Genomic DNA, 24,886 nt, shown 5'->3' with positions numbered 1-24,886 from the left:
CTGATTAGAAGTCTAATCCTAAAACATTCTGTAAGAATTAGACACAATTGAATTAGAAGGGAATTGACTCCATTAAAATATTTTTGGCCTCAATAATGTCCCTCAGCCATTTTTCTCGAAAGCGAGTCATTCCTGGTCTGCAGAGGAAGGAAAACAAACAAACCAAAACTTTTTAACATAAAACATTGAGCCAGGGATTCCCTGTTTATTCTGTTACTTTCCTAGTGAGCAAGAAGTCTTTTGGGGTGGGGAGCAAAGGTTGTCTCTATTCCATAGGCCCGATCAGTAAAAGGATTAGTGCATTTCTATGTAAACATTCTTTAAAAGAGCTGCTGTACAAATCAAAGATTATTATATAGGACTTAATTCCCTGTAACTGAATTTCCCATAGAAACAATAGACATGATCCACTTTGCCCCCACCCTCCTTTAGCGGTTAATCCTCAAGTTTCTAATGACTGAAAAACGAGACATTAAAAAAAATTTTCGAGAACAATGGCAGAACCCCTTGAGCTCCTGATGGGACGGGTGGGCCAAAGAAGAAGAGTGACCACCCTTTAAAAAATAAGTCTCCCCGGGGCACCTGGCTGGCTCAGTCAGTAGAGCATGCGACTCTTGATCTTGGGGCCATAAGTTCTAGCCCCACGTTGGGAGTAGAGAGTACCAAAAGGAAAAAAAAAAGTCTCCAAATGTTCATTACCTGTGAACTAACGAAAGGCCCTCAAAGATATAAGAGATCTCAATGGGCATATCCTAAGAGAGAAAAGGATAACCGTTAGCCTATACCAGTCATACCAACTCATAATTCCTTCCATACCTATACTCATGCTTACGTATACTCTCAAGTTGCTAGAATTCATCCTCCTTACTGGGATGTCTGTAGGTGGTAGTTCTTTGTCACTTCAAATCTCTGTTCCCCAAAAGATCCTTTTGGCAACAAATACCTGAAGGATCACTGCAGAACTGGAAACAAGTCAGGAAAGGCTTGTGCTCCTCGCAAATACTCATTTACCTTCTCGATATGTTCCACTCTGCTCAGTTGACAGTATTTACCTCTCGGAAGTAGCATAAGAATGAAATAATACAGATAAGCAAGGTTTGAAAACATTTTTAGAGCAGCAGTGGAGGTTATAATACCGTCTCTGTGGGCCCCTCCCATACTCCCTTCCAAAATTCTACCTGGAATTTCAAGCCAGAGCCCTTCTCCTAAGCCCTGAGTATACAGGCTCTGGTCACAGTCTTGCTTTCCTCCAGCAGCCTTACTTCCCGGTCTCCAACCTTGCCAGTGAGCAAGACAGCTGATGGCAGGATAGGTGACCAGGAGCGGCGAGAGCTCATGGAGGCAGACAGAGCCCCAGATAACTTCTGTGAAAGGTTGGACGGCAAGGCGGGGAGTAACATGTTTAGGTCGGCTGTATTCCAGGCATCATGCTTGGAACCAGACCCACTTCTCTGCTGACCCTAACCCTGGATTCGTGGATGTTCTTTGGACTCCTTTCACACCAGCTATCAGCCTGTCTCATATTCATGGTCTCCCTGGCAGCTACACGCAGTCATTCCTTCAAGTATTCGAGTGCCTGTTACTTGCCAGGCCTTGTTTTACAGCAAAGCGCAAAACAAAAACTCGTGTGTTTGCGGAGCTTACCTTCTAGTAGGTGGGACAGACAATCACGTAGACCAACAGTAGGTCAAAAGTGTTAGGGAGAAAAAGTGAAAGCATGGAGGAAGGGATATAAAGTGTGACGTAGGACGTAAGAGCGTCCCTAGGGAAGAAGGTCAGCAGGAACAGCAGGTGCAGAGGCCCTGAGATGGGTCTCTATCTAGGGAAGATAGAGGTGGGTCTCTGTCTAGAGGTGGGTCTCTATCTGGGTCTCTAGGGAAGAAGGTGTGACGTAGGACGTAAGAGCGTCCCTAGGGAAGAAGGTCAGCAGGAACAGCAGGTGCAGAGGCCCTGAGGTGGGTCTCTATCTGGGTTATTAAAGAGCCGTGAGATCACAGCAGCTGGAGGAGAGGGAGGGAGGGAGGGAGAAGAGGGAGGAGCAATAACAAGGGACCAGGCCTCACAAGGCCCGGTAGAGGCCCTCATTGCTCAGTGTACTCCGGGCCCACAGCAGCAGCACCACCAGGGGCTTCTTAGCAATGCAGAGTCTCAGGCCCCACCCCAGATCTGCCAAGTCAGAATCTTCCTTTCAACAAGATCAGCTAACATGCATGCACTTCGGAGTTAGAGAAAGACATGGGAACATTTTAAACAAAGGAGTGACATAATTTCATTTTATCAGGCTCATTCTGGCAGGCGTTTGCTGTTTTGGAAAGCTACACGACAAGGGCGAGGGTGGAAGCAGGGAGACCAATTAAGAGGCCATTGGAACAGTCTTGGTAAGAGATGATGGTGTCTCGTACCAAGGTGGTAGAAGTGGAGTGGTAAGAAGTTGCTGGATTCAGGACCTATTTTTGAAGATAGGGCCAATAGGATTTCCTAATGTGTTGGATATGAGGGACGGGAGTCAGGGATGATGCCAAGGATTTGGGCCACAAATGGAAATGAGAGGTCTGCGGGCAGATCAGGTTGGGAAGGGTAAATTGGAAGTTCAGTTTAAGTGAGATGTTTATTAAACATCCGAGTGGCAGAGGTCTGGGCTGGAGGTCAGATGTGGGAAGCATAAGCTAGAGGTGGCATTTAAAGCCAGGAGGCAGTAAGACCAAGGAGAGGAGTATGGAGGACAGGTTCAAGACCAGTAGAGACTGAGAAGGAATGGGCAGTGAGGCAGAAGAAAAACCCAAATAGTGTGTGGTTCTAGCAGCCAAATGGAACATTTCATGAAGCTAGGAGTGAGCAGCTCTGGCGAGTGCTGTAGATTGGCCAAGCAAGATGAGGACAGAAATAGGACTTGAGCTTTACAAAGAAGGGGTCATCGATGACCTTGACAAGCGACGTCTCCATTTTCATTGAGGTCTCATCTAAGTGAAAGGGGGAGAAAAGGAAGAGCTTACTGGAGGTTTGTTTTTGGTGATCTTGATGGTGAAGAAGGCAGAGGCAGTGACTGGCGGCATGGGTCTCTTAGCGGTTGGAATGCTCCAGCGTACACAGTAGATGTAGTGGTAGCTGTGAATCCGGTCTTCCCGCTCTATAAACTGTGTGTAGTGCACCCAGCGGTCCTGATACTCCCACGTCTGTTTCATATAAAAGAGAAAGAGCACATGGAGAAAAGCAAACTTCCCATTCGAGTCCTCTAGGTAAAGGCAACACACAACAGGAGGGGTTACAGCCTGGCTTCGGGCATCCATTTCTACCCTTTCGGATTGGGATTCAAACTAGAGTCAACTCCCAATTATCTCCACAAGTGGAGGAGAGCAAAGGCGGAGCCCGCATGAGTGACGAATGCAACATCCCTGGAGATCGGGCTTTGGAACACAGAGGCCACGCTCAGATGCGTAGGGGCGCAGGCACGCCCCACGCACGCCTCACGCACGCCACACACACGTGCACATGCGACCTCCCTCTGGGCCCTTAACTCGGGAGACAAGCGTGGTTAACTGGAGAGTAATGTGAATGTGATCGGAACCTGTGTTCTGCTCACTCCTTGGGAGCCCTAAAGGTGTGACTGGAAAGTAATGGGGCCGATTTCACAAGCTGTTTCTGAAAATCCAACTCACTTCAGTGCAGCCATCGGTGGTATACAAAGTTAAGTTTAGGAAAGGAATGAGGCAGGCGCTAAGATCCTCCAGACCCCTCGGATCCCTGTTTGACCCCCTTGGAGAAGTTTTTCTCTCAAAAGCACAAATCTCACTAGCGCTTAGGGCCTGGAGAAGTCACAGTACAGCTCCAGCACCCTAAGTTCAATTCGACTGAAGCCCCTTGGGTTGGGGGCACAGGAAGCTTCCACAGAAAAACAAAAAACAAAAAACCCTGAATTGAGTTGAAGGGCCACAGAAGGAAGGAAGGAAGTAGGATGGTCTAACAGTTTCAGTGATGTGCGGAGGGCCAGTCAGAGGGAGATGGCTAAAAGATTTCAGGCCCTCTTAAAAAAAAAAAAAAAACAGGTTGGCGTTTTCCCTCAGTTTACTTTCTTTCAAACTTAAGTTGATTGTTTCAGTCACCCAGACAGGAAGGAGCCCCAGACTCTAGATTCCTGGAGATCAGGATTGTATTTTACACAGATTGTCATGCCTGTTAGTGAAGGAGCTCGCTAGTTAACCCTTGGCGACCCACTGGAGCATGCCTTTCTTTCCAGCCTTCCTGTGTGAATATATTTCTTCAGCCCTAATGTTTAATCTGTTACACCACCAAAGACCTTGTACCATCGGAGGGGTCCCCATTTTTATCACTGTTCAGGCAGCTGATTCTCACGTAGCTCCAGTGAGTGTGTGTGAATCTTGTATTTTGTCATTTTTACATAACATTGCTTCATATACTCGCTTCCAGGAAACAATTTCTCATTGTGCTACTCTCCCATGGATGGCTTAGCCAATTACATATTATTGGACACTCAAAATCAACAGGCACCTGGAAGTACATGCCCAAAACTCTTATCAATGGTAAGTGACGCTCAAGGGAGTAGAACTGGGTATTGTGGGGGTCAAGGGGGGCTTTCATTTTCTACCTTGTGTCATTTTGCTCACTGGGGAATTTTTGGTTTTTTTTTTTTATAATGTCTTATTTTATTATAAAAATTATTTTAACTTGGTGGTAGGCATTGGGGATTTTCCAACTTTTCTCATATAAAGAACTTATTTGTATATTCCTGTTGCCAGATTGTGTTCCTTAAGAGAATAAACTGATTGTGACCATTGGCAATACATAATTGTACCTATTCCCTCCCCAAAACACACGAGCCTTTGGACACCAGCTTTCATCATTCCTATTCACATCGTAATACCTCAGAATCTTGTGAATTTGCATTTTTCACTGATAGTACAACTCTGCATTATTTTTGTCATCAGAAACTTTTCAGGGGCACCTGGGTGGCTCAGTAAGTTAAGTGTCTGCCTTCAGCTCCGGTCATGATTCCAGGGTCCCAGGATAGAGCCCTGAGTCCCACATCGGGCTCCCTGCTCAGGGGGGAGTCTGCTTCTCCCTCTGCCCCTCCCCCCACTCATGCTCGCTCACTTTCTTACACGCTCAAATAAATAAAATCTTTGAAGAAAAAAAGAAAGAACTTTCCCTACTTTGAAGAAAAAAAGAAAGAACTTTCCTACTACGGTGGCCAAAGTATATCAGACCTGTGATCAAAACTTTATTTTGCTGCTTGATCAGAGACTTAGGACCAGGGCGCCTAGGTGGCTCCGTCGATTAAGGGTCTGACTGAGTTTTGGCTCAGGCCATGATCCCCAGGGTCATGGGATCAAGCCCCATCATGGGCTCCATGCTCAGGGCAGAGTCTGCTTGAGATTCTCTACCTCTCCCTCTCCTCCTGCCCCTCCCCTCGCTCGTACACACTTTCTCTTTCTGAAATAAATAAAGAAATACAGTCTTTAAGACTTTGGACAAATTGTCCAACCTCTCTGAACCTCAGGGTTTCTAATTTGTAAAATGGGTACACTCATGTACCTACACGCAGGTCTGTTGTGGGGATTAGATGAGATCATGCATGTGAAGTACTTAGTACTCGACACACAGTGATGCTCAGGAAATGGTAACTACTCATTTGCGATCCCCTGGTGTACGGTGAATTCTGGGAAATCTGCAATAAGCTTGAGAAAGCTCTCCGTCAGCGATGTCTGACCCCCGGAGGACAGACATCGCTTCCAGGGCTCGATTTTCTGTCAGTAGCTTTATAGAGCTTTTAACTTTTCAGGTAACTTTCTACTTTCTAATCATCTTATCCTCATAATGGTCCTACGCAGTAGGTAAGCTCTTCATCTGTGAACAAATAATGGTATGGAAAGAACAAATCTGTTCATGTATTCAACACATATTTTAGAGCATCTCTGTGTATGTGACCTTTTAGGAACTGGGGACAGAGAATTGGATAAAAGCTTCTGCCCTTATGGTCTATATAATCTGTAGGTGGAAGAAAGGCAAAGGGTAAGTAAGTAAAATCTAGTATCTTAGGTAGAGCTGAATGCTAAGGGAAAAAGTAAATCAGGGCAGGAGAACGGGTTGCACTTTTAGATGAGGTGACCAGGAAAGGCCTCAGTGAGCAGGTGGAATCTTTCTTCAGTTGAGCTATAGTTGACATACAGTGTTCTGTTAGTTTCAGGTGTACAGCATAGTGATTTAATATTGATGTACGTTATGAAATGATCACGTTAGGTCTGTCACCATACAAAATTATGACACTATAATGACTACTTTCTCTGTTGTGCTTTTCATCCCCATGAGTATTTTTTTAAGGATTCTATTTATGTATTTGATGGAGAGAGAGAGAGCACAAGTAGGGGAACAACAGGGATAGGGAGACAGAGAAGCAGGCTCCTTGCCGAGCAGGGAGCCCGACGCGTGGCTCCATCCCAGGACCCTGGGATCATGACCCGAGCCAAAGGCAGACACTTAACCAACTGAGCCACCCAGGTGCCCCATCGCCATGACTATTTTTTTTTATTTTATTTATTTTTAAAGATTTGAAGTAATCTCTGTGCCCAGTGTGGGCCTTGAACTCGCAACCCCGAGATCAAGAGCGGCATTGCTCCACCAACTGAGCCAAGAGTGCCCTGTGACTAGTTCATTTTATAACTGGAACCTCGCACTTCTTAATCCCCTTCACTTGTTCCACCCAAATCATACCCCTCTCTCTCCTCTGGTAACACCAATTTGTTCTCTATATTTGAGTCTGTTTCTGTTTCATTTTGGTGGTTCATTTGTTTGGTTTTTTAGATTCCACTTGTAAGTGAAATCATATATTATTTGTCTTTCTTTAACTTACTTTTTAGTATAATACCCTCTAGGTCCATCCATGGGCAAGACTTCATTCTTTTTCATGGCTGAATACTATTCTATTTTATATATATCACATCTTTATTATCCATTCATCTACTGATGGACACTCAAGTTGCTTCCACATCTTGACGTAAAGCAAATAATGCTGCAATGAACATGGAGAGCGTATATCTTTTCAAGTTCGTGTTTTTGTTTTTGGAAAAATACACAGTAGTGGGATTGCAGGATCATATAATATTTCTATATAAAATTTTCTGAGGAACCTCCAAATTGTTTTCTTTTTTGTTTTTCTTTTTTTTTTTAAGATTTTATTTATTTATTTGACAGACAGAGATCACAAGTAGGCAGAGAAGCAGGCAGAGAGAGAGGAGGAAGCAGGTTCCCTGCTGAGCAGAGAGCCCGATGCAGGGCTGGATCCCAGGACCCTGGGATCATGATATGAGCTGAAGGCAGAGGCTTTAACCCACTGAGCCACCCAGGCGCCCCTCCATATTGTTTTCTATCAGGCTGCACAAATTTACATTCCCACCAACAGTGCACAAGGCTTCCCTTTTCTCCATGTCCTTACCAACACTTGTGATTTCTTATCTTTTTGATAATAGCCATTCTGACTGGTCTGAGGTGATGTTGTTCTTGTGATTTGCATTTCCCTGATAATAAATGACGTTGAGGATCTTTTCATGTGTTTCTTGTCCATCTGTATGTCTTCAGAAAAAGTTTCTATTCAGGCCATCTGCCCATTTTTTAAATGGATTTTTTTTTTCTTTTTTGGTGTTGAGTTGTAGGAGTTCTTTATGTATTTTGGATATTAACCCTTTATCAAACATATAATTTGTAAAATATCTTCTCACATTTAGTAGGTTGCCTTTTCTTTTATTGGTGGTTTCCTTTGCTCTGCAAAGGTTTTTTTTGTTTGACGTAGTTGCAGTTGTTTATTTTTGTTTTTGTTTTCCTTGCCCGAGGAGACACACCGAGGAACATATTGCTAAGGCTGATTTCCAAGTGTTACTTCCTATGCTTTCTTTAGGATTTTTATGGTTTCATGTCTTACATTTAGGTCTTTAATCTATTTTGAGCTTATTTTTATATATGGTTTTAGAAAATGGTCTGGTTTTTGTTTTGTTTAGATTTTACTTGAGAGAGCGAGCATATGAGCAGGGGGAGGGGCAGCGGGAGAGAATCTCGAGCAGACTGTGCTTCAAGTGCAAAGCCTGACTTAGGGCTCCATCTCACAAGATGATCTCCTGAGATGATGACCTGAGCTGAAACCAAGAGTCGGGCATGCAACTGACTGAGCCACCCAAGCACCCCTCCATTTTCTTTTCTTTCTTTCTTTCTTTCTTTCTTTCTTTCTTTCTTTCTTTCTTTTTTTTTGCATGTAGGTGTCCATTTTTATTAACACCTTTTATTGAAGAGACTGTCTTTTCCCTGTTGTATACTCTTGCTTCCTTTGGCATAGATTAATTGACCATATAAGTGTGGGTTTATTTCTGGACTCTGTTTTGTTCTTTTGATGTATGGGTCTGTTTTTGTGCCAGTACCATACTGTTGATTACGATAGCTTTGTAGTATAGTTTGAAATCCAGGAGCATAATACTTCCTGCTTTGCTCTTCTTTCTTAAGATTGCATTGATTGGGGGCACCTGCATGGCTCAGTCGTTAAGGATCTGCCTTCTGCTCAGGACATGATCCCAGGGTTTTGGGATCGAGCCCCACATCAGGCTTCCTGCTCAGCAGGAAGCCTGCTTCTCCCTCTCCCACTCCCCCTGCTTGTGTTCCCTCTCTTGCTGTCTCTCTCTCTGTCAAATAAATAAATAAAATCTTTTTTTTTAAAAAAAGATTGCTTTGAGACGCCTGGGTGGCTCAGTGGGTTAAGCAGCTGCCTTCAGCTCAGGTCATGATCCCAGGGTCCTGGGATCAAGTCCCGCATCGGACTCCTTGCTCGGCAGGGAGCCTGCTTCTCCCTCTGCCTCTGCCTGCCTCTCTGTCTGCCTGTGCTCACTCACTCTCTCTCCCTCTGTCTCTGACAAATAAATAAATTTTTTAAAAAATTAAAAAAAAAAGATTGCTTTGATTAATCAGGGTCTTACGTTGTTCCATGTAGATTTTAGGATTATTTGTTCTAAAATGAAAAAATGCCAGTGGTATTTTTATTGGGATGGTATTGAATTTTGCAAATTGCTTTGGGTAGTACGGGCATTTTAATAATACTAATTCTTGGGGCGCCTGGGTGGCTCAGTGGGTTGAGCCTCTGCCTTTGGCTTAGGTCATGATCCCAGGGTCCTGGGATCAAGTCCCGCATCGGGCTCTTGGCTCAGCGGGGAGCCTGCTTCCTCCTCTCTCTCTGCCTGCCTCTCTGCCTACTTGGGATCTCTCTCTCTGTCCAACAAATAAATTAAAAAAAAATACTAATTCTTCCATTCCATGAGCATTTATTTGTCATCTTCAATTTCTGTCATCACTGTCCTACAGTTTTCAGAATACACATCTTTCAACTCCTTGGTTAAATTTATTCCTAGGTATTTTATTCTTTTTGATGCAATTGTGTAGGGGATTGTTTTCTCAGTGGCTCTTTCTGATAATTATTAGCATATAGAAATGCTACAACAGGTTTCTGCATGTTAATTTTATATCCTGCAACTTCACTGAATTCATTTCTTACAGATTTTGTTTTTGTTTGACAGAGAGAGAGCCAGCGAGAGAGGGAACACAAGCTGGGGGAGTGGGAGAGGGAGAAGCAGGCTTCCTGCTGAGCAAGGAGCCCGATGCAGGACTCCATCCCAGGACCCTAAAATCATGACCTGAGCCAAAGGCAGGCGCTTAATGACTGAGCCACCCAGGCACCCCTCGAATTCATTTATTAGTTCTAATACTATTTTGGTTGAGTCTTTAGGGTTTTCTATATATAGTATCATGATGTCCGCAAACAGTGGTAGTTTTGCTTCTTCTTTATCAATTTGGATGCCTTTTATCTCCTTTTCTTGTTTCATTGCTACAGCTAGGCGCTGCAGTATATGTTGAATAAAAGGGGCAAGAGTGGGCATTCTAGTCTTGTTCCTGATCTCAGAGGGAATGCTTTCAGCCTTTCACTTTTTTTTTTTTAAAGATTTTATTTATTCATTTGACACAGAGAGATCACAAGTAGGCAGAGAGGCAGGCAGAGAGAGAGAGAGGAGGAAGCAGGCTCCCCGCGGAGCGGAGAACCCGATGCGGGACTCGATCCCAGGACCCTGAGATCATGACCTGAGCCGAAGGCAGCGGCTTAACCCACTGAGCCACCCAGGCACCCAGCCTTTCACTTTTTAAAAAATTATTTATTTATTTGACAGACAGAGATCAACAGCAGGCAGAGAGGCAGGCAGAGAGAGAGGAGGAAGCAGGCTCCCTGCTGAGCAGAGAGCCCGATGCGGGACTTGATCCCAGGACCCTGGAATCATGACTTGAGCCCAAGGCAGAGGCCCAACCCACTGAGCCACCCAGACACCCCATCAGCCTTTCACTCTTGAGCCCTGAATTTGTCATATCTGGCCTCTCTCATGTTGAGGTATGTTTCCTCAGTGCCCACTTCCTTGAGAGTTTTTTATCATATTTGGATGTTGAGTTGTGTCAGGTGCTTTCTCTGTATTTATTGAGATGATCATATTGTTTTTATCCTTTATTTTGTTAACATGGTATATCACATTGATTAATTTGTAAATATTAAATCATCCTCGCATCCCTGGAATAAATCCCACTTGATCTTGGTTTATATGATACTTTTTAATGTATTGTTGAATTCAGTTTGTTAATATGTCATTGAGGATGTTTGCATCTATGTTCTCAGGAATATTGATCTGGAATTTTCTTTTTGTCTGTCTCTCTGGTTTTGGTATCAGGGTAATGATGGTCTCATTGAGTGATTGGGAAGCAGCCTTTCCTCTTTAATTTTTTAGAATAGTTGGAGAAGGATAAGTATCAGCTCCTTTTTAAATGTTTGGTGAGGGGCTCAGTTGGTTAAACGTCTGCCTTTAGCTCAGGTCAGGGTCCCAGGGTTCTGGGATCGAGCCCTGCATCGGGCTCCTTGCTCACCAGAGTGTCTGCTCCTGCCTCTTCCTCTGCCTCCCCCTTCATGCTCTCTCTCTCTCTCAAATAAATAAATAAAATCTTTTTAAAAATGGATATTTGGTGAAATTCACTTGTGAAGCCATCTGGTCCCAGACATCTTGTGTTTTTGAGTACTGATTGAATTTCATTATTAACATTTTGTTCAGATTTTCCATTTCTTCTTGATTCCAGTCTTAGAAGATTGTTTCTAGGAATTTATCTATTTCTTCTAGGTTGTTTAATTTGTTTGCAACGAATAATTTCTCAGACTAGTCTAGTCTCTTACAATCATTTGATTTCTGTGGTGTCAGTTATGATATCTTTCATTCCTGATTTTTTTCATTCGAGTCCTCTCTCTTTTTTTCATCATGAGTCTTGCTAAAGGTTTTCCAGTTTTATCTTTTCTAAGAACCAGTTGTTAGTTTCATTGATCTTTTCTAATGTTTTAGGTTTCTCTTTTATTTATCTTCTCTCTGATACTTATTATTTCCCTCCTTCTACTAATTTTGGGCTTTGTTCTTTTTCTACTTCCTTTGGGTGCAAGATTAGATTAGATTGAGATTTGCAGATTTCTTCAGTTGGGCCTGTGGTGCTATAAACTTCCCGTAGCGCGAAGTCTGCTTAAGTTTCTTTCTCCTTCTCCCTCAGCCCCTTACCCCCTCAAACAAATAAAGTAAATCTTTTTTTAAGATTTTATTTATTTGAGGGGTGCCTGGGTGGCTCAGTGGGTTAAGTCGCTGCCTTCGGCTCAGGTCGTGATCTCTGGGTCCTGGGATCGAGCCTCTGCTCGGCAGGGAGCCTGCTTCTCCCCTCTCTCTCTGCCTGCCTTTCTGCCTGCTTGTGATCTCTCTCTCTCTCTCTCTCTCTCTCTCTCTCTCTCAGATAAATAAGTAAATAAAATTTTTAAAAAAAGATTTTATTTATTTGAGAGAGAGAGAGAGAGAACACGCCCAAGTGGGGGGACGGGCACAAGGGGAAGAAGACTCCCTGCTGAGCAGGGAGCCTGATGCAGGGCTCCATCCTGGGTCTCAGGGATCATGACCTGAGCAAAGGCAGAGTGAGCCACCCAGGTGCCCCTAAATAAATAAATCTTTTAAAAAAATTCCCTATAAAACTTCTTTGGCTACATCGCTTGGATTTTGTACTCTGTTGTTGCCATTTTCATTTGTCTTGAGGTATTTTTTTTTACTTCCTCTTTGACCTCTTGGTTCAGCCATTGATTGCTTAGTATCATTCTTAGCCTCCAGGTGTTTATAGTTTGTAGTGTTTCTCCAGTTTTTTTCTGTAATTGGTTTCTTTTTTTTTTAAGTTTTTTTTTTTTTTGAAGAGTTTATTTATTTATTTGACAGACAGAGATCACAAGTAGGCAGAGAGGCAGGCAGAGAGAGAGGAGGAAGCCGACTCCCCTCTGAGCAGAGAGCCTGATGCAAGGCTCGATCCCAGGACCCTGGGATCATGACCTGAGCCGAAGGCAGAGGCATAACCCAGGTGCCCTGTAATTGGTTTCTACGTTCATGCCATTGTGCTAAGAAAGGATGCTTGATATGATTTCAGTCTTCTTAAGTTTGAGACTTGTTTTCTGGCCTAACACAAGATCCGTCCTGGAGAATGTCCCATGTGTACCTGAAAAGAATGTGTATTCTGCTGGTTTGGGATGGAATGTTCTGGATATATGTTAAGTCCATCTGGTCTAATGTGTCATTCAAAGTCACTTTCCTTACTAATTTTCTGCCTGGATGATCTGTTGATATTAGTGGGGTGTTAAAGTCCCCTACCATTACTGAACTACTGTCAATTTCTCCCTTTATATTTGTCAGTATTTTCTTTATATATTTAGGTGCTCCTGTGCATAGACATTTACAAGTCTTATATCTTCTTGTTGGATTGACCCCTTTATCGTTATGTAATGTCCTTTGCCTCTGGTTACAGGTTTTGTTTTAAAGTCTATTTTGTCTGGTATAAGTGTGGCTATCCCTGTTTTCATTTTTTTTTTCTCCCATTTACTTGGAATATCTTTTCCCATCCCTTCACTTTCAGTCTGTATGTATCTCGAGGTCTGAACTGAGTCTCCTGTAGATAGCTATAGGTGGGTTTTGTTTTTGTTTTTGTTTTTAAGATTTTATTTATTTATTTCACAGGCAGAGATCACAAGTAGGCAGAGAGGCAGGCAGAGAGAGAGGAGGAAGCAGGCTCCCTGCTGAGCAGAGAGGCCGACGTGGGGCTCAATCCCAGGACCCTGGGATCACAACATGAGCCGAAGGCAGAGGCTTTAACCCACTGAGTCACCCAGGTGCCCCTGGGTTTTGTTTTCTTTAATCCGTTCAGTCACCCTGTGTCATACAATTGGAGCATGTAGTCTCTTTGCATTTAAAGTAATCACTGCTGGGCATGTACTTCTGATTAATGTGTTCATTGTCTTCTGGTTGCTTTTGTAGTTCTTCCCTATTCCTTTCTTCCTTTGTGACTTGGTGACTTTCTTTACTGTTATGTTCAGATTCTGTGTCTTTTGTGTGTCCATTCTAGATTTTGGGGATGTGGTTACCAGAAGGTTCACATATAACACACTGTATAGAGCCGTGCATTTCAAGTTGATGGTCACTTAATTTTGAACACATTTTAAAAGTGCTACGTTTTTACTCCCTTCCCATTTCATGTAGTTGACATGATATTTTACATCTTTTTATCTTGTGTACCTCATAAGTAATTATTGTAGCTATAATTGAGACACTACTCTTGTCTTTTAACCTTCACACTAGCTTTCTAAGGGATTGACCCACTACCTTTACTATATGTTTACTCTTACCAGTGAGATTTTTTCTTTTGTAATTGTCTTCTAATCATGGCCTTTTCTACTTAAACAAGTCCCTTTAACATTTTTTTGGAATGCTGGTGTAGTGGTGATGAACTCCTTTAACTTTTGTTTGAGAACTCATCTCTCCTTCAATTCTGATTGCTAACCTTGCTGGGTAGAGTATTCTTGGTTGTAGGTTTTCTTTCCAGTACTTCGAATGTATTGCACTACTCCCTTTGGGCCTGCGAACTCTGCAGAAAAATCAGCTGATCACCTTATGAGGGTTCTCAGACACATAACCATTTGTATTCTCTTGCTGCTTTTAAGATTCTTTATCTTTAATTTTTGCCATTTTAATTATTATGTGTCTTGGCGTGGACCTCCTTGGGTCCTCTTATTTGGGGCTCTCTGGGCTCACTGGACCCAGATGTCTGTTTCTTTCTCCATGTTAGGGAAGTTTTCAGCTATTGCGTTTTTATAAATGTTTTCTGCCCCTTTCTCTCTCTCTTTCTGGGACCCTGATAATGCAGATGTTCGTATGCTTGGTGTTGTCCCAGTGGCACTTTATCCTATTCCCATTTCTTAAGAATTCCATCTTCTTGGGCACCTGGGTGGCCCAGTCAGTTAAGTGTCCAACTCTTGGTTTCAGCTCAGGTCATGATCTCGGGGTCGTGAGATTGAGCCCCGCGTTGGGCTCCACATCAGGTGAGGAACCTGCTTGGGATTCTGCCGCCCTCTCCCTCTGCCCCAGCCCCATTTGAGCTTTCTCTGTCTCTCAAAAATTAAGAGTAAAAATATTATCTATCTCTTTGTTAAAGTTCTCACCAAGTTCATCCATTCATCTCCCAACTCTTGTACTCTTGTGTGAGCATCTTTATGACCATTCCTTTGAACTCTTTATCAGGTAAATTGCTTATCAACATCTTTAGCCTTTTTCTATGATTTTGTCTTATTCTTGTTCCTCTGTCTCCTCATTTTGTCTTTCTGTGTTTGTTTCTATGTATTAGGTACATCAGCTCTGACTCCTGGTCTTGAAAGTAGCAGCCTTATGTAGAAGGTGTTCCGTGGGGCCCAGTAGTACCATCAGCCCTCATCACCAGAACCAGGCACTCCGGGGGTGTCCCATGTGTGGGCTACAGCCCACTGCACTGTCCTATTTTGACTCCGCTATGATTGCTGTGGGGGTGCTGGTGAGCAGGGCTGGCCCTTGGCCCTGCTGGCTGCAGTGCCTGCTGGTGGCTATTGTGGGCGTGCTGGTAGGTAGGGCTGTACCCCTCCACCCCACCTGGGGCATAAGTTGCTTTGGAGGGACACTGGTCTTCGCCAAGGCTGCCCACCAGCTGTGGCAGGGTGGTAATGACTTTGGGGAGATGCTGGTCCCAAGTGAGGCTGCCTGCCTGTTGTGGCGGGCCAGGAGCTCCTTCAGAGGGGCACCTGCCAGGGTGGGGTCAGGAGCACTAGCAAGGTAGATGGAGAAATGTCAGAACTGGTATCCACCAGCACTTTTATTCCCAGAGGACGTTCCTACAGACCCCTGCCCCTTTGGCACATAACCCTAAAATGACCTGATAAATCCCCTTCACAAATAGTCCAGGCACCTTTCAAACCACTGCCTCTGTGCTTGGTCTCCAAGAGAATGATAGCGTGTGGGCCCTATAAGAGCCGTCTTGGCTTCCCATAATACTCTGGTCAAGCAGCCCCCCTGATTTTCAGAGTCCCTGGGATGAAGGCTTGCTGATTCTCAAGGCCAGGTGTCAGGGGGCTCATCTTCCCAGTGCAGTCTCCAGGGGGTGGGTGGTACCAGAGGTGGGACTTGGACCTGCCGCTCCTCGGGGAGGGCCTGCCTGCCTGTGATAGACCCACCATGTGTGGGTTGCTGTGCAGGGCTTTAGCTCCTGACTTTGTCTCTGTCCCTGCTACTCTTCTTAACATGGCTTTTTCTTCATATCCTTAGCTGTGGAAGAGCTCTTCTAGTCTTCAGGTCACTCTCAGAGTGAGTGAACAGGCGGCATCTTAACAAAGATCCCAAGAGAGGTAAGGTATGAAACATGAGAACAGATCCCAAGGGAGAGGGTTCCAGGCAGGGAGCACTGACAGTGCAAAGGCCCTGAGGTGGGAGCCGGCCTGGAAGTTGAACAGGAAGGAGACAGGTGTGACTGCAGTTAGAAAGGTGAAAAGGGAGAAGGTAGCAGGCGATGACTCTGGGCACTGGGTTGGGAGGGAAGAGGGGACTCGGATCACTTCAAGCTCCATAGGCCATTGTCAGGATTGACTTTTGCCTTTTACTCAGAGTAATGGGTGGCATTGTTGGGGGGAAATTTTTCTGCTTGTTCTGTGTCCTATTCCAGCCTGACTCACAAACCCTGGCTGCAGTAGGAAGAGGCTTTCGCCCGACTCCAAAGGGGGACGTTCTCCAGAGCAAGGAGGTCCGAGAGTAAGTAGTACTTTGCGCCGTGCACCTCACTTCCACCTCACTGGGCCTTCCTCGGGCCTAGGGAACTGCCCTCAGGGCTGTAGGCCGTGACGGGCCAGCCTGAGAAGCAGAGACAGCAGGAAGATTCTCGAGGGCTGAGGAGTTTGCCTCCACCTGTTCCAGCTCAACTGTCTTCTGAGGAAATAGAGTGGGCAAGTAGGGACTGAGGAAATACAGCGAGTAGGGATTTCAGGTCATGGTTGAACCCACCCCGCCAGGTATGCAGGGCAACCTGGGTAAGCCGCTCCAAGATAAGCCACACAAATGGGTCAGAGCCAGGCAGAGGCAGAAAAGAGATAGGAATTCACAGACATGCACATCACGGTGTGCAGGCATGATGTTCCAAAACCAACTCAGAAAGATCCATTGGCATCCCCTCCATTAATACAAGATCTCTGAAGTTGGTGACGGGAGAACTCCTGGTTTGAAAGCCAGCATGGGAAAATGGCTTAGCTGGGCCTCTCAGATTTGCTGAGGGAGATGTAAGGTTAGGAAGATACAAACAAGGAAAGACGACTGTGCCTCTCACCGTCGAGCCATACCATTTTGATCTTGGAACCCAGATGGGAGACAATTGTTTACTTTTTAGTCACCTTTGAAATCATCTAGGGTTTCTGGGTCTGAAACTTTTCATCAGATGCTCCTTTTCATTGTTCCTCGCCCTTGTATACCCACCCGGAGCGGTCCGCTAACTTACCAGGACAAACTCCTCGATCTGTTTGCGGCCCCTTTCTGCTGTGAATTCACCGTGTGTGATCCATTTGATGCTTTTGATGGGCTTTTCAGCTTCTGCAAGAAAAGGAGGTGAGAATTTGTCAGTTGCCTGGTGGTGTGGCATTGTTTTTAATTTTTTTTAATTTTTTTAATTTTTTTTTAAAGATTTTATTTATTTATTTGACAGAGAGAGATCAGAAGTAGACAGAGAGAGAGAGGGAAGCAGGCTCCCTGCTGAGCAGAGAGCCCGATGCGGGACTTGATCCCAGCACTCTGAGATCATGACCTGAGCCGAAGGCAGCGGCTTAACCCACTGAGCCACCCAGGCGCCCTGGTGTGGCATTGTTTAATGGGACCGTCCTTCGGGCCTCCAAGCAGGATGACTACCTTCCACAGTCTTTTTTTTTTTTTTTTAATTTAAATGTGGGGTTTCCTTTTTTAAATGTCAGGTTTTTTTCATTTGTTTTTAATGATGCTACCAGTTTATTTGACAGAGACACAGTGAGAGAGGGAACACAAGCCAGGGGGAGTTGGAGAGGGAGAAGCAGGCTTCCCGTTGAGCAGGGAGCCCGATGCGGGGCTCGATCTCAGGATCCTGGGATCATGACCTGAGCCAAAGGCAGACGTTTAACTGACTGAGCCACCCAGGCGCCCCTACCTTCCATACTCTGAACAGCAGCACGGATAGCATTCTTCACTATCTCTAGAGCTAGTTCATTCACATCAACGTTGTCCTCTTCTTTGTCTGTCTCCTGGCTTGTAGGACTTTGATCCACATCCATCTTCTGGATATTGAAATTTTTGGTCCCATCCATTATCTTTCCCCTGGAAAAAGAAGCTCAAGAAGTTAGCCCTTGCGCATGTGTGCATGCATCTGCCTACAGCACTTGTCTAAGTTCAGACCACTGCTTGAAGGATAAGATGTAGGAAATGGTTGTTGCCTCTAGGGGGCAACAAAAGCTTAAGGGTGGGGATGGGAGTGAGGCTTTACCTTTTATCCTTTGTGCCTAGCTTCAGAGATCTGTTTTTCCTGAAAACCAAGGGTTTTCAGATTCTTAGAACCATGAACAGTTCAATCAAGGTGTAGTAGAATGAGTCCGAACTTCTTTGGAGTTCTAACAATATGGATTTCTAGCTGAGTCTTTAATAGAACCTCAATTCCTGCTTAGGCAACTGAGAGCACATGCCCAGCCCCCTTTTTTTTTTTTTCAAGATTTTATTTGAGAAAGAGAGAACATGAGCAGGGGGAGGGGCCCAGGGACAGGGAGAGAGAAAGAGAAACAGACTCCCCACTGAGCACCGAGCCAACGCAGGGCTCGATCCCAGGACCCTGAGATTACAACCTGAGCCAAAACGGAGTCGGATACTTAACCCACTGAGCCACCCAGAGACCTGGAGCTATGTGCCCTGGGGCACCTGGATAGCTCAGTCAGTTAAACGTTGGACTCTTGATTTTGGCTCAGTTCATGATCTCATGGTGGTGGGATCAAGCCCTGTGTTGGGCTCGGCGCTCAGTGCAGATTCTGCTTGAGATGCTCTCCCTCTCCCTCTGCCCCTCCCCCTGCTCGTGCGTGCTCTCTTTCTCAAATAAATAAATCAATCTTTTTTTTTTAAGGATAATGTGAATTAAAATCATTAGAGGCAATACAGCATAGGATGGGGATGGGTTTTCAGTTTTTTTCTCTTGGATTTTCCAGGTGTACAAATTATATATCATCTGCCAGAAACTATCATTTTTTACCATCTCCTCTCCTGAGATAATATACTTCCATAAGTACTTGCTTTGGTGAACACTTGCAGAAAACTGTTCAGTTCCTCCTGACTTCTGCTGTTCCATCATAACGTGTGCTCCTGGTTTAGGGTGACAGATGTGTCACATCGGGAAACTCTCTGCTCCGGTTCTGGTAAGAGGTTTATCATAAATGATCACTAAAATTTTCCAGATGTTTTTAACATCTACGGAGATGGTGAAACTTAATCATTCTTCGGGCTGTGGACAAGGTTCGTCACAGTGCTAAGACTCTGCCCCCTTTTCTGTCTTTTTTCCATCCTTTCCTCTTGAGTCTTGGATTCTCTTTCTTTCCTGGCTACTACTTAAGTCTCTTCACTTTTGAGAAATCACTTCCTTCTAGCACAGCTATGCATCCCTGCGGTCAGTTGCATGAGGGGTGCAATAGCCAAGTGGGTGTCTCTCTCCAAAAGGAGCTTATTATTCTTCTGTAGTTACCGCTTCCAATTTTGGGGTGTTTAATGTGCCTTGTTTCATTTGACTCAGCCCTACTCCGTGAAATCGTGCACTAGACACCTTCCATTTGCCTTTGCAGACCCACTCCTCCCGTGTCCCCTGCTCTCTGTCCTGGAAGGCCGACCTGGCTGGACTGCGTCAGTGGGCTCCCCCCTTCCCTCTGGCTTCCAGAAGGTTCTGCACAATGCGGAGACCAGGCTGAGGGAGGAGAATGAGGGCAAGTGATGTGTTCCCTGGGGAGCAGTCCGCCTTCAGGGTCCCCTGTGGCTGGAGCGGATCCTGCTTGTCCCAGGGCAGGGAGTCTCACTTCTCAGCCCCATAAGGGCAGTTCTGCTCTCCCCTCAGCCCTGTTCTAGAACAGCCCGACTGTTCTAGCCCCAGGGGAGCTGCACTTGCCCTTGTTGCCCTCCTGTCCGCCCACACCTTTGTAAACACTCCGTTCGCTTAACCCTTCTCTACCTGCACTGCTCATAGTGTGCCAGGTTTCCTGGTGGGACCCTGCGACACGGAGAGACTCTTGTCACCACATGAAAGGAGGAGGCCAGGCTCACGGCCAGACTGTCTGGCTCGGCGGCTGATGCACTCAACTACCCCACTCTGCTCCCCCCAGGACTCCAGAGTCCGAAGCCCTCCTGAAGTCCAGAATGCGCTCACTCGCTTTCTGTGAGCCTCTTCGAGGAGAGGTACCCTCTGCCCCCTTTCTCATTGTTAGTTCCAGGGTGGGCTGGGGGCTGTCCAGGGCAGCCCAGTTCTTGGGGCCCTCAGTCCAGGGATGGTCTGAACAGCCTTTCAAGCCTTGGAAAATGCTGACTTGTGTTCATTTGGGTCTTCATATTAGCATCTGTGGCTCGGTTTGCATGTGCCTCAGTTTCCTGTGGCTGCTCTCTGGGGGTGGACAAGGCCGTCTACTGGGGGAGGACGGAGTCTTCCCAGGCTGCCCGTCCCAGACAGCGAGGAGAGCCTGACGGGTGGCCAGTGAGGGAGTCCGAAGGCCCTCGAGCCTAGGGAACTGGCTGTCCCCAGCCTAAGAATTGGGCCAATTAGGCCACAGCAATTTGCTATAAACTTTGTAGTTAAAGACAACAGTGGAGTTTTTTTGGTAAACTGGTAAATTTAGGAGGCTTCGGTGAGTTAACCATACAGCAGCTTGATCCTTTAAAGAATGGCGCACGCGGCGACTCGGTCACTCAGTGACTCGGGTTTCAGCAAACTGCTTCTTGATGAATTGAACAGAAGCCAACTATGTGACCTCCAAAACCAGGCAGAGGAGGTGGGGGGGTTCTCATCCATGGAATGGAAGAACCTCCTTAAGACCTTCTCTAGGGAGCCCTGTACTCCGGCAGGAGGGAGAAAGGGGAGCGGGGCTCACATCGTGCCCTTGCATGTCCAGGGCACAAATCCTTCATAAGCGACCCTCCGACTGACTTGTCCTCATGCTTCGTCTCCCCTCCCTTCCTAAGGAGAGAGGCCAGATGGGCAGGAAAGGCCAGGTGTGTGGTGGAGCCCGGGGTCAGGTGACAGCTGCGGAGAACCAGTGTGAGGCCTCTCTGCAGCACCCCACCACCCCCCACCAGCCCGCCACCCCCGTACCTGAGTGAGCAGATCCTTGTTTGGAGCAGTTCCGGCCAGGTCAGCCCCAGACTTCCCGGCCGCTCGGGCCCAGGCCTGCCAGACAGAATGTTTACATGTGCTCCCCGGGCAACACCCATTCCCACCAATGGGAGCCAAAGCCCTGAGTGGCCACCCGCTTCTGCCAGTGAAGGCGGGGACAGTCCATCCCAGCAACCTTGTGACCTCTGCCCTGTGGCACTCGTGGCCAGCTTCCTCCGGCGGGGGAGCTCGAAGGGCTTTTGCCGGAGGAGCAGGGATGGCCGGCCCGGCATGTGGTGGGGATGATGGCGGTCTGTTCTCTGGGCCACTGTGTGCAGCGCCGTGTGTGTGTGTGTCTGTGTGTGTGTGTGTGTGTGGTCTCCGTCTCCTCCTGGCAGCCTGCTGGCCACCAGTAGTGTTTGCATTACAGGGAAACACAGCGAGACACCCAGGGTGTCAGACCCAGGGCCGCTGGCCTCACTGACGGAACTTCTTACTTCTCGAGACCCACATTCCCAGGCTTGGACCTCCCTGTGTGCTTGATTGTTTTCAGGGGTGTCTTTTGTGAATCACAGATGAGCTTCCGACATAATGGTTACCAGCCTAGACCCAGGAACAGTTTACTGCACGTTTCATAGTTTCCTTGTCTGCAAAGTGGGGATCATAGTGCCTGTGGAATAGGGGTTCGCAGGAGGACCGGATCCCGCGATTCCTGTCAAGACTGGGAACAGTGCCTGCTGCATCAGAAGCGGTCTTCACACCGATGGGATCGTTTTTCTAGTATTATCACTAAGAGCAGTAGTACTATAGAGTGTTCTTTTTAAATGGTAAAATGAAAAGTTGTGGGCCCTGGGGCGCCTGGGTGGCTCAGTTGGTTAAGCGTCTGCCTTGGGCTTAGGTTATAATCCTGGGACCCTGGAATCGAGCCCTGTGTCCTCGTCATTGTCAGCGTCATTGTCATAGTAGTTGTTGTCGTTGTCATCCTCAGGCTCCCTGCGCTCCCTCTCCCACTCCCCTCCCTCTGCAGCTCCCCCTGCTTGGGCGCCTGTGCTCTCTCTCTCTCTCTCTCTGTCAAATAAATAAAATCTTGGAAAAAAGTTGTTGGCCCTGTGTTAAGACCCAGTTTTATTTTACTAATTTTCTGTGAAATCCCTCCGTCTCACAAGCCCTGCTTTTGACCACCATGCTTTGTGTCCGGAGTGCTTGGCTTCTCACCCTGTGACAGTCTCCATCCCAGGGAAGAAAGAGAGCGACTTGCTAAGTGTCCTCCTCACCCAGGACGAACGCTGAGCTGTGCCTGGGAGAGGGTCCTGCGCACAGAGCCTGCTAGTGCGATGGCTCAGTGACATGGGGGCTGGGGAGAATTGTGGGAGGGAATGGTGCGGCTCGCAGGAGCCTCTGATCTTACACAAGGCGCTCACACCCCAGCTCTGCCACAGGCTGGCTTTGTGACTTTAGGTTGTGTCACGTCTCTGAGCATGCGGATCTTACTGTCCCTTCAGACCCCTGATAAAGTGAAACGAGGTGGTCCGTGGGGAGCCGTCAGAACAAGGAAAGACACCCGAAGTGTGCAATGAACACTAGTTCCCATGGTCAGCGTGGTGGAGACGAGCCACCACGGGCAGAATCAAAACGTAGAGGGGTCAGAAAGGGTCCACCGCTGCCACAAAGCAGGGCGCACGTGCCCAAGACAGGAGGGACCCGTGTGTCTTGAGCTGTCGCTGTGCAGGCCCGGTGCCCAGGCGCCGAGCCAGGAAGAGGACTTGTGTGACACGCTCACTGGTGAGCACGCGGGCTCCAGAGCTGCCAGTACTCTCAGTGATGACAACCGGCCTCAGTGCTCCTCCTACACAGCCCATCAGACCAGCGGCTCCAAACCTTCTAGTGCTGCAGCAGGCCTGCCCTTCCGGACTCCCTGGGGGACAGTGGGGAAGTGGGAGCTGCTGGGCCCCACAGCAGCTGCATTCCAAAAGGGCCAAGCTCCAGCTTCCTTTGTGTCAGGCTTTGGTGGGCAGAGGCAGCAGGACCTTTCCCAAGAAGCTATGGGGTTACTGGTGAGGGGTGAGGGGTGTGGGCCGAGGACCTGGCACCGGGATTCTGAATCGCCCAGAGGAGAAGGACGTGCAGGCAAGTGACAAGAAGCTCCTTGGAGGCAAGATGCGTTCATGGGGGAAGCTGGGCAAGAAGGTGCCTCTTTGAATGAGGAGCTTAAACTCTGTGGCCAGAACTTGACCTTCCCCTCCCACCCCCCAGCCAAGCCTCTTCCCCAAGTGACGGATCCTGGCCCTGGGCCCTCCTGATGGAGCGGCCTCTGATGCCAGGCGGAGCTGAGGGCGGGTCCTTCTGCTTTTGCTCCCCCCGCCCAGCAGGTGAGTGTGGCCCCGGGATGGGGGCGGGGTGGGGGGGAGAAGAGAGGAGCAGGTGGGACAGTGGAGGAGGAGCCCGGCCCAGCCCCTCGTTCCAGGGAGGAAGTAGATGCAGCGGGCCAGGAAGCCCCAAACCCAAGTCCCCACCTTGCTGCCCGCCCCCAGTCCACCATGAGCCTCTCCGCACCTAGGGCGTCCTGCCTCCTCGGAGCCCCCCGGGCCCTAGGCCCCCACTTGGACACCAGCTTGTAGTCCAGTGATGCCCCTCTGTTTGCCCGAGAAATGGGGAGCCTGGCCTGCTGCCACAGCGCGGCCTGGGCCTTCAGGTCATGCTGAGAGAGGCTCCTGGGCCAGCGGCGGGCCAGGCCGCCACTCCTCGTCCACATCCACGTCCATGGAGACCAATGGGCAGAGCAGGAGGGACAGGCCGCGCCGTGTGCATGCAGCCTTCCTGAGGCGGCCTCGCTGGCCATGCCGCCGGGGGGAGAGGGGAAGGCACCTCGCTCTGGGGGAGCCCACACCCTGGGCCTGGAACCGGACTCTTGCCTTCCATGTCCCCTCAGTCATTTTTACTCCCTCTCCCTCCCCTGCAGCCCACCTGGTCTATCTGCTCACCCTGCCCTCCTCCCTCCCTGGCAAGGCGCTCAGTTCTCCTCCCCGGAGCCCGGGCTGAGCGCTGACCCTGTCCGGTCAGGTGAGGCAGAGCCTGCGCGGAGCTTTTAAGGCCCCGCGATGCGCACGGGCAGCCGGCACTGTGGGCAAGTGAGGGTGCAGGAAGGACAAGGCCCCCAGCCTCCCTCCACGCACTTGGCCTCGTTGGGAAGCTAAGGAAAGCCCCCCGAAGAGAGAATGAGCAAGTCAGAGGTAGCAAGGCCTGTCAGATTCGGGCAGGCTCTAAGCAAGCAGAGCTGTATGATGGCTCTCTAGGTCTGAGAGGCCACCAGGCTGTCCCAGGAAGGGGCTTGAGGAGGCAGGAGCCCGGGGACTCTCCCAGGCTGAGGCCTGTCTTCCAGCAGTAAAGGCCCAGGACCCGGAGTCCAATGCTGGTCCGTCCCAGGTTGGCAGGTTCCTGAAAGTCATACTGTCCTGAAGTCCTCTCAGAATGTTCCAGGCATCCCTGAGCACACACATCTGCCACAGGGCAAGTGCCTCGTTGAACACTGTGTCACTCAGAACAAAAGCCCAGTGGCAGAGCTGTTCCCGGACAGCTGGACTTTTGCCAGTGCTGCCCTGATCCTTGTCCCCACTCATAAGCACTTCTAGGCCCCAGATGCAAACTCCGGGGTTGCCCAGGAGACCTGAGCCACCCCACCCCCAAGACGGGGCTCTTACAGGTAAGAGAGGAGAGGGGGGCTTCTGGGAGACGCCCTGTTTTCTGGCCTCCGGAAGCCAAGGGTATTAGGCCCAGAAGGAAAATTTTCTGTGGAATGAAACAGATATTCCCAGCAATGTGTAGGTGGCGCACAGGCAGCAGCCTGGGCAAGGGGTACTAAAGAAACCCTTAAATACACGGGAAAGATTTTTGTTTTCTTGGGGCCGTAATGCTCAGTGTTTCTGCTGTCTTTCCCTTTTCCTGTTGTCTTTGGGATTGTAGTTCTTTGGGATCACCACTGAAATTGCTTACTTGTTTGTAAGCTTTATTACCTGGCCCATAGGTAATAACTGGTTTCTTCACGGTTTCTGGACCTGAGGAAGATCTGTCAAGAAACAAGGCAACAGAATCGGCATGAAATGTGTTCCAGTGG

The 24,886-nt window shown here is 47.8% G+C and overlaps 2 protein-coding genes across 5 annotated transcripts in view; one reads left to right on the top strand and one right to left on the bottom strand.

Moving 5' to 3' along the window:
* The window catches only part of NKAP (NFKB activating protein), a 45,874-nt gene extending 25,606 nt beyond the window's left edge, over nt 1–20,268 (top strand). Inside the window, exons 10-13 of one of the 4 annotated variants that reach the window (XM_032330027.1) lie at nt 4,426–4,538; nt 15,708–15,787; nt 16,102–17,030; nt 18,638–20,268. In XM_032330027.1, coding sequence (XP_032185918.1) covers nt 4,426–4,467 — 42 coding nt within the window. In that variant the 3' untranslated portion in view covers nt 4,468–4,538; nt 15,708–15,787; nt 16,102–17,030; nt 18,638–20,268. Of the gene's footprint in view, nt 1–4,425; nt 4,539–15,707; nt 17,031–18,637 lie in introns of all 4 variants that reach the window. The other 3 variants (XM_032330025.1, XM_032330026.1, XM_032330024.1) reach the window with 3 other exon arrangements.
* AKAP14 (A-kinase anchoring protein 14) lies at nt 38–20,878 on the bottom strand. Its single transcript, XM_032330031.1, has 6 exons — nt 20,776–20,878; nt 17,599–17,765; nt 16,924–17,015; nt 2,994–3,173; nt 700–752; nt 38–137 (listed from the first exon to the last, which is right to left on the bottom strand). Exons 2-6 carry the CDS (start codon nt 17,753–17,755, stop codon nt 53–55), a joined length of 567 nt encoding a protein of 188 aa, XP_032185922.1. The 5' UTR covers nt 17,756–17,765; nt 20,776–20,878; the 3' UTR covers nt 38–52.
* Nucleotides 20,879–24,886: the final 4,008 nt, after the last annotated feature.

The sequence above is a fragment of the Mustela erminea genome, chromosome X (assembly GCF_009829155.1).
Source record: "Mustela erminea isolate mMusErm1 chromosome X, mMusErm1.Pri, whole genome shotgun sequence".
Taxonomy (NCBI): domain Eukaryota; kingdom Metazoa; phylum Chordata; class Mammalia; order Carnivora; family Mustelidae; genus Mustela; species Mustela erminea.
The sequence above is the reverse complement of the archived record's forward strand: the minus strand, read 5'-3'. Positions and strand labels throughout refer to the sequence as shown.

Excerpts from the sequence above, each read along its gene's own strand:
- AKAP14 (XM_032330031.1), bottom strand. The coding sequence starts at position 17,755 with ATGGATGGGACCAAAAATTTCAATATCCAGAAGATGGATGTGGATCAA. Across the intron at positions 3,174-16,923 it reads AGATCGAGGAGTTTGTCCTG|ACGTGGGAGTATCAGGACCG; the intron begins GTAAGTTAGCGG and ends TATATGAAACAG. Across the intron at positions 138-699 it reads GGCCTTTCGTTAGTTCACAG|ACCAGGAATGACTCGCTTTC; the intron begins GTAATGAACATT and ends CTTCCTCTGCAG.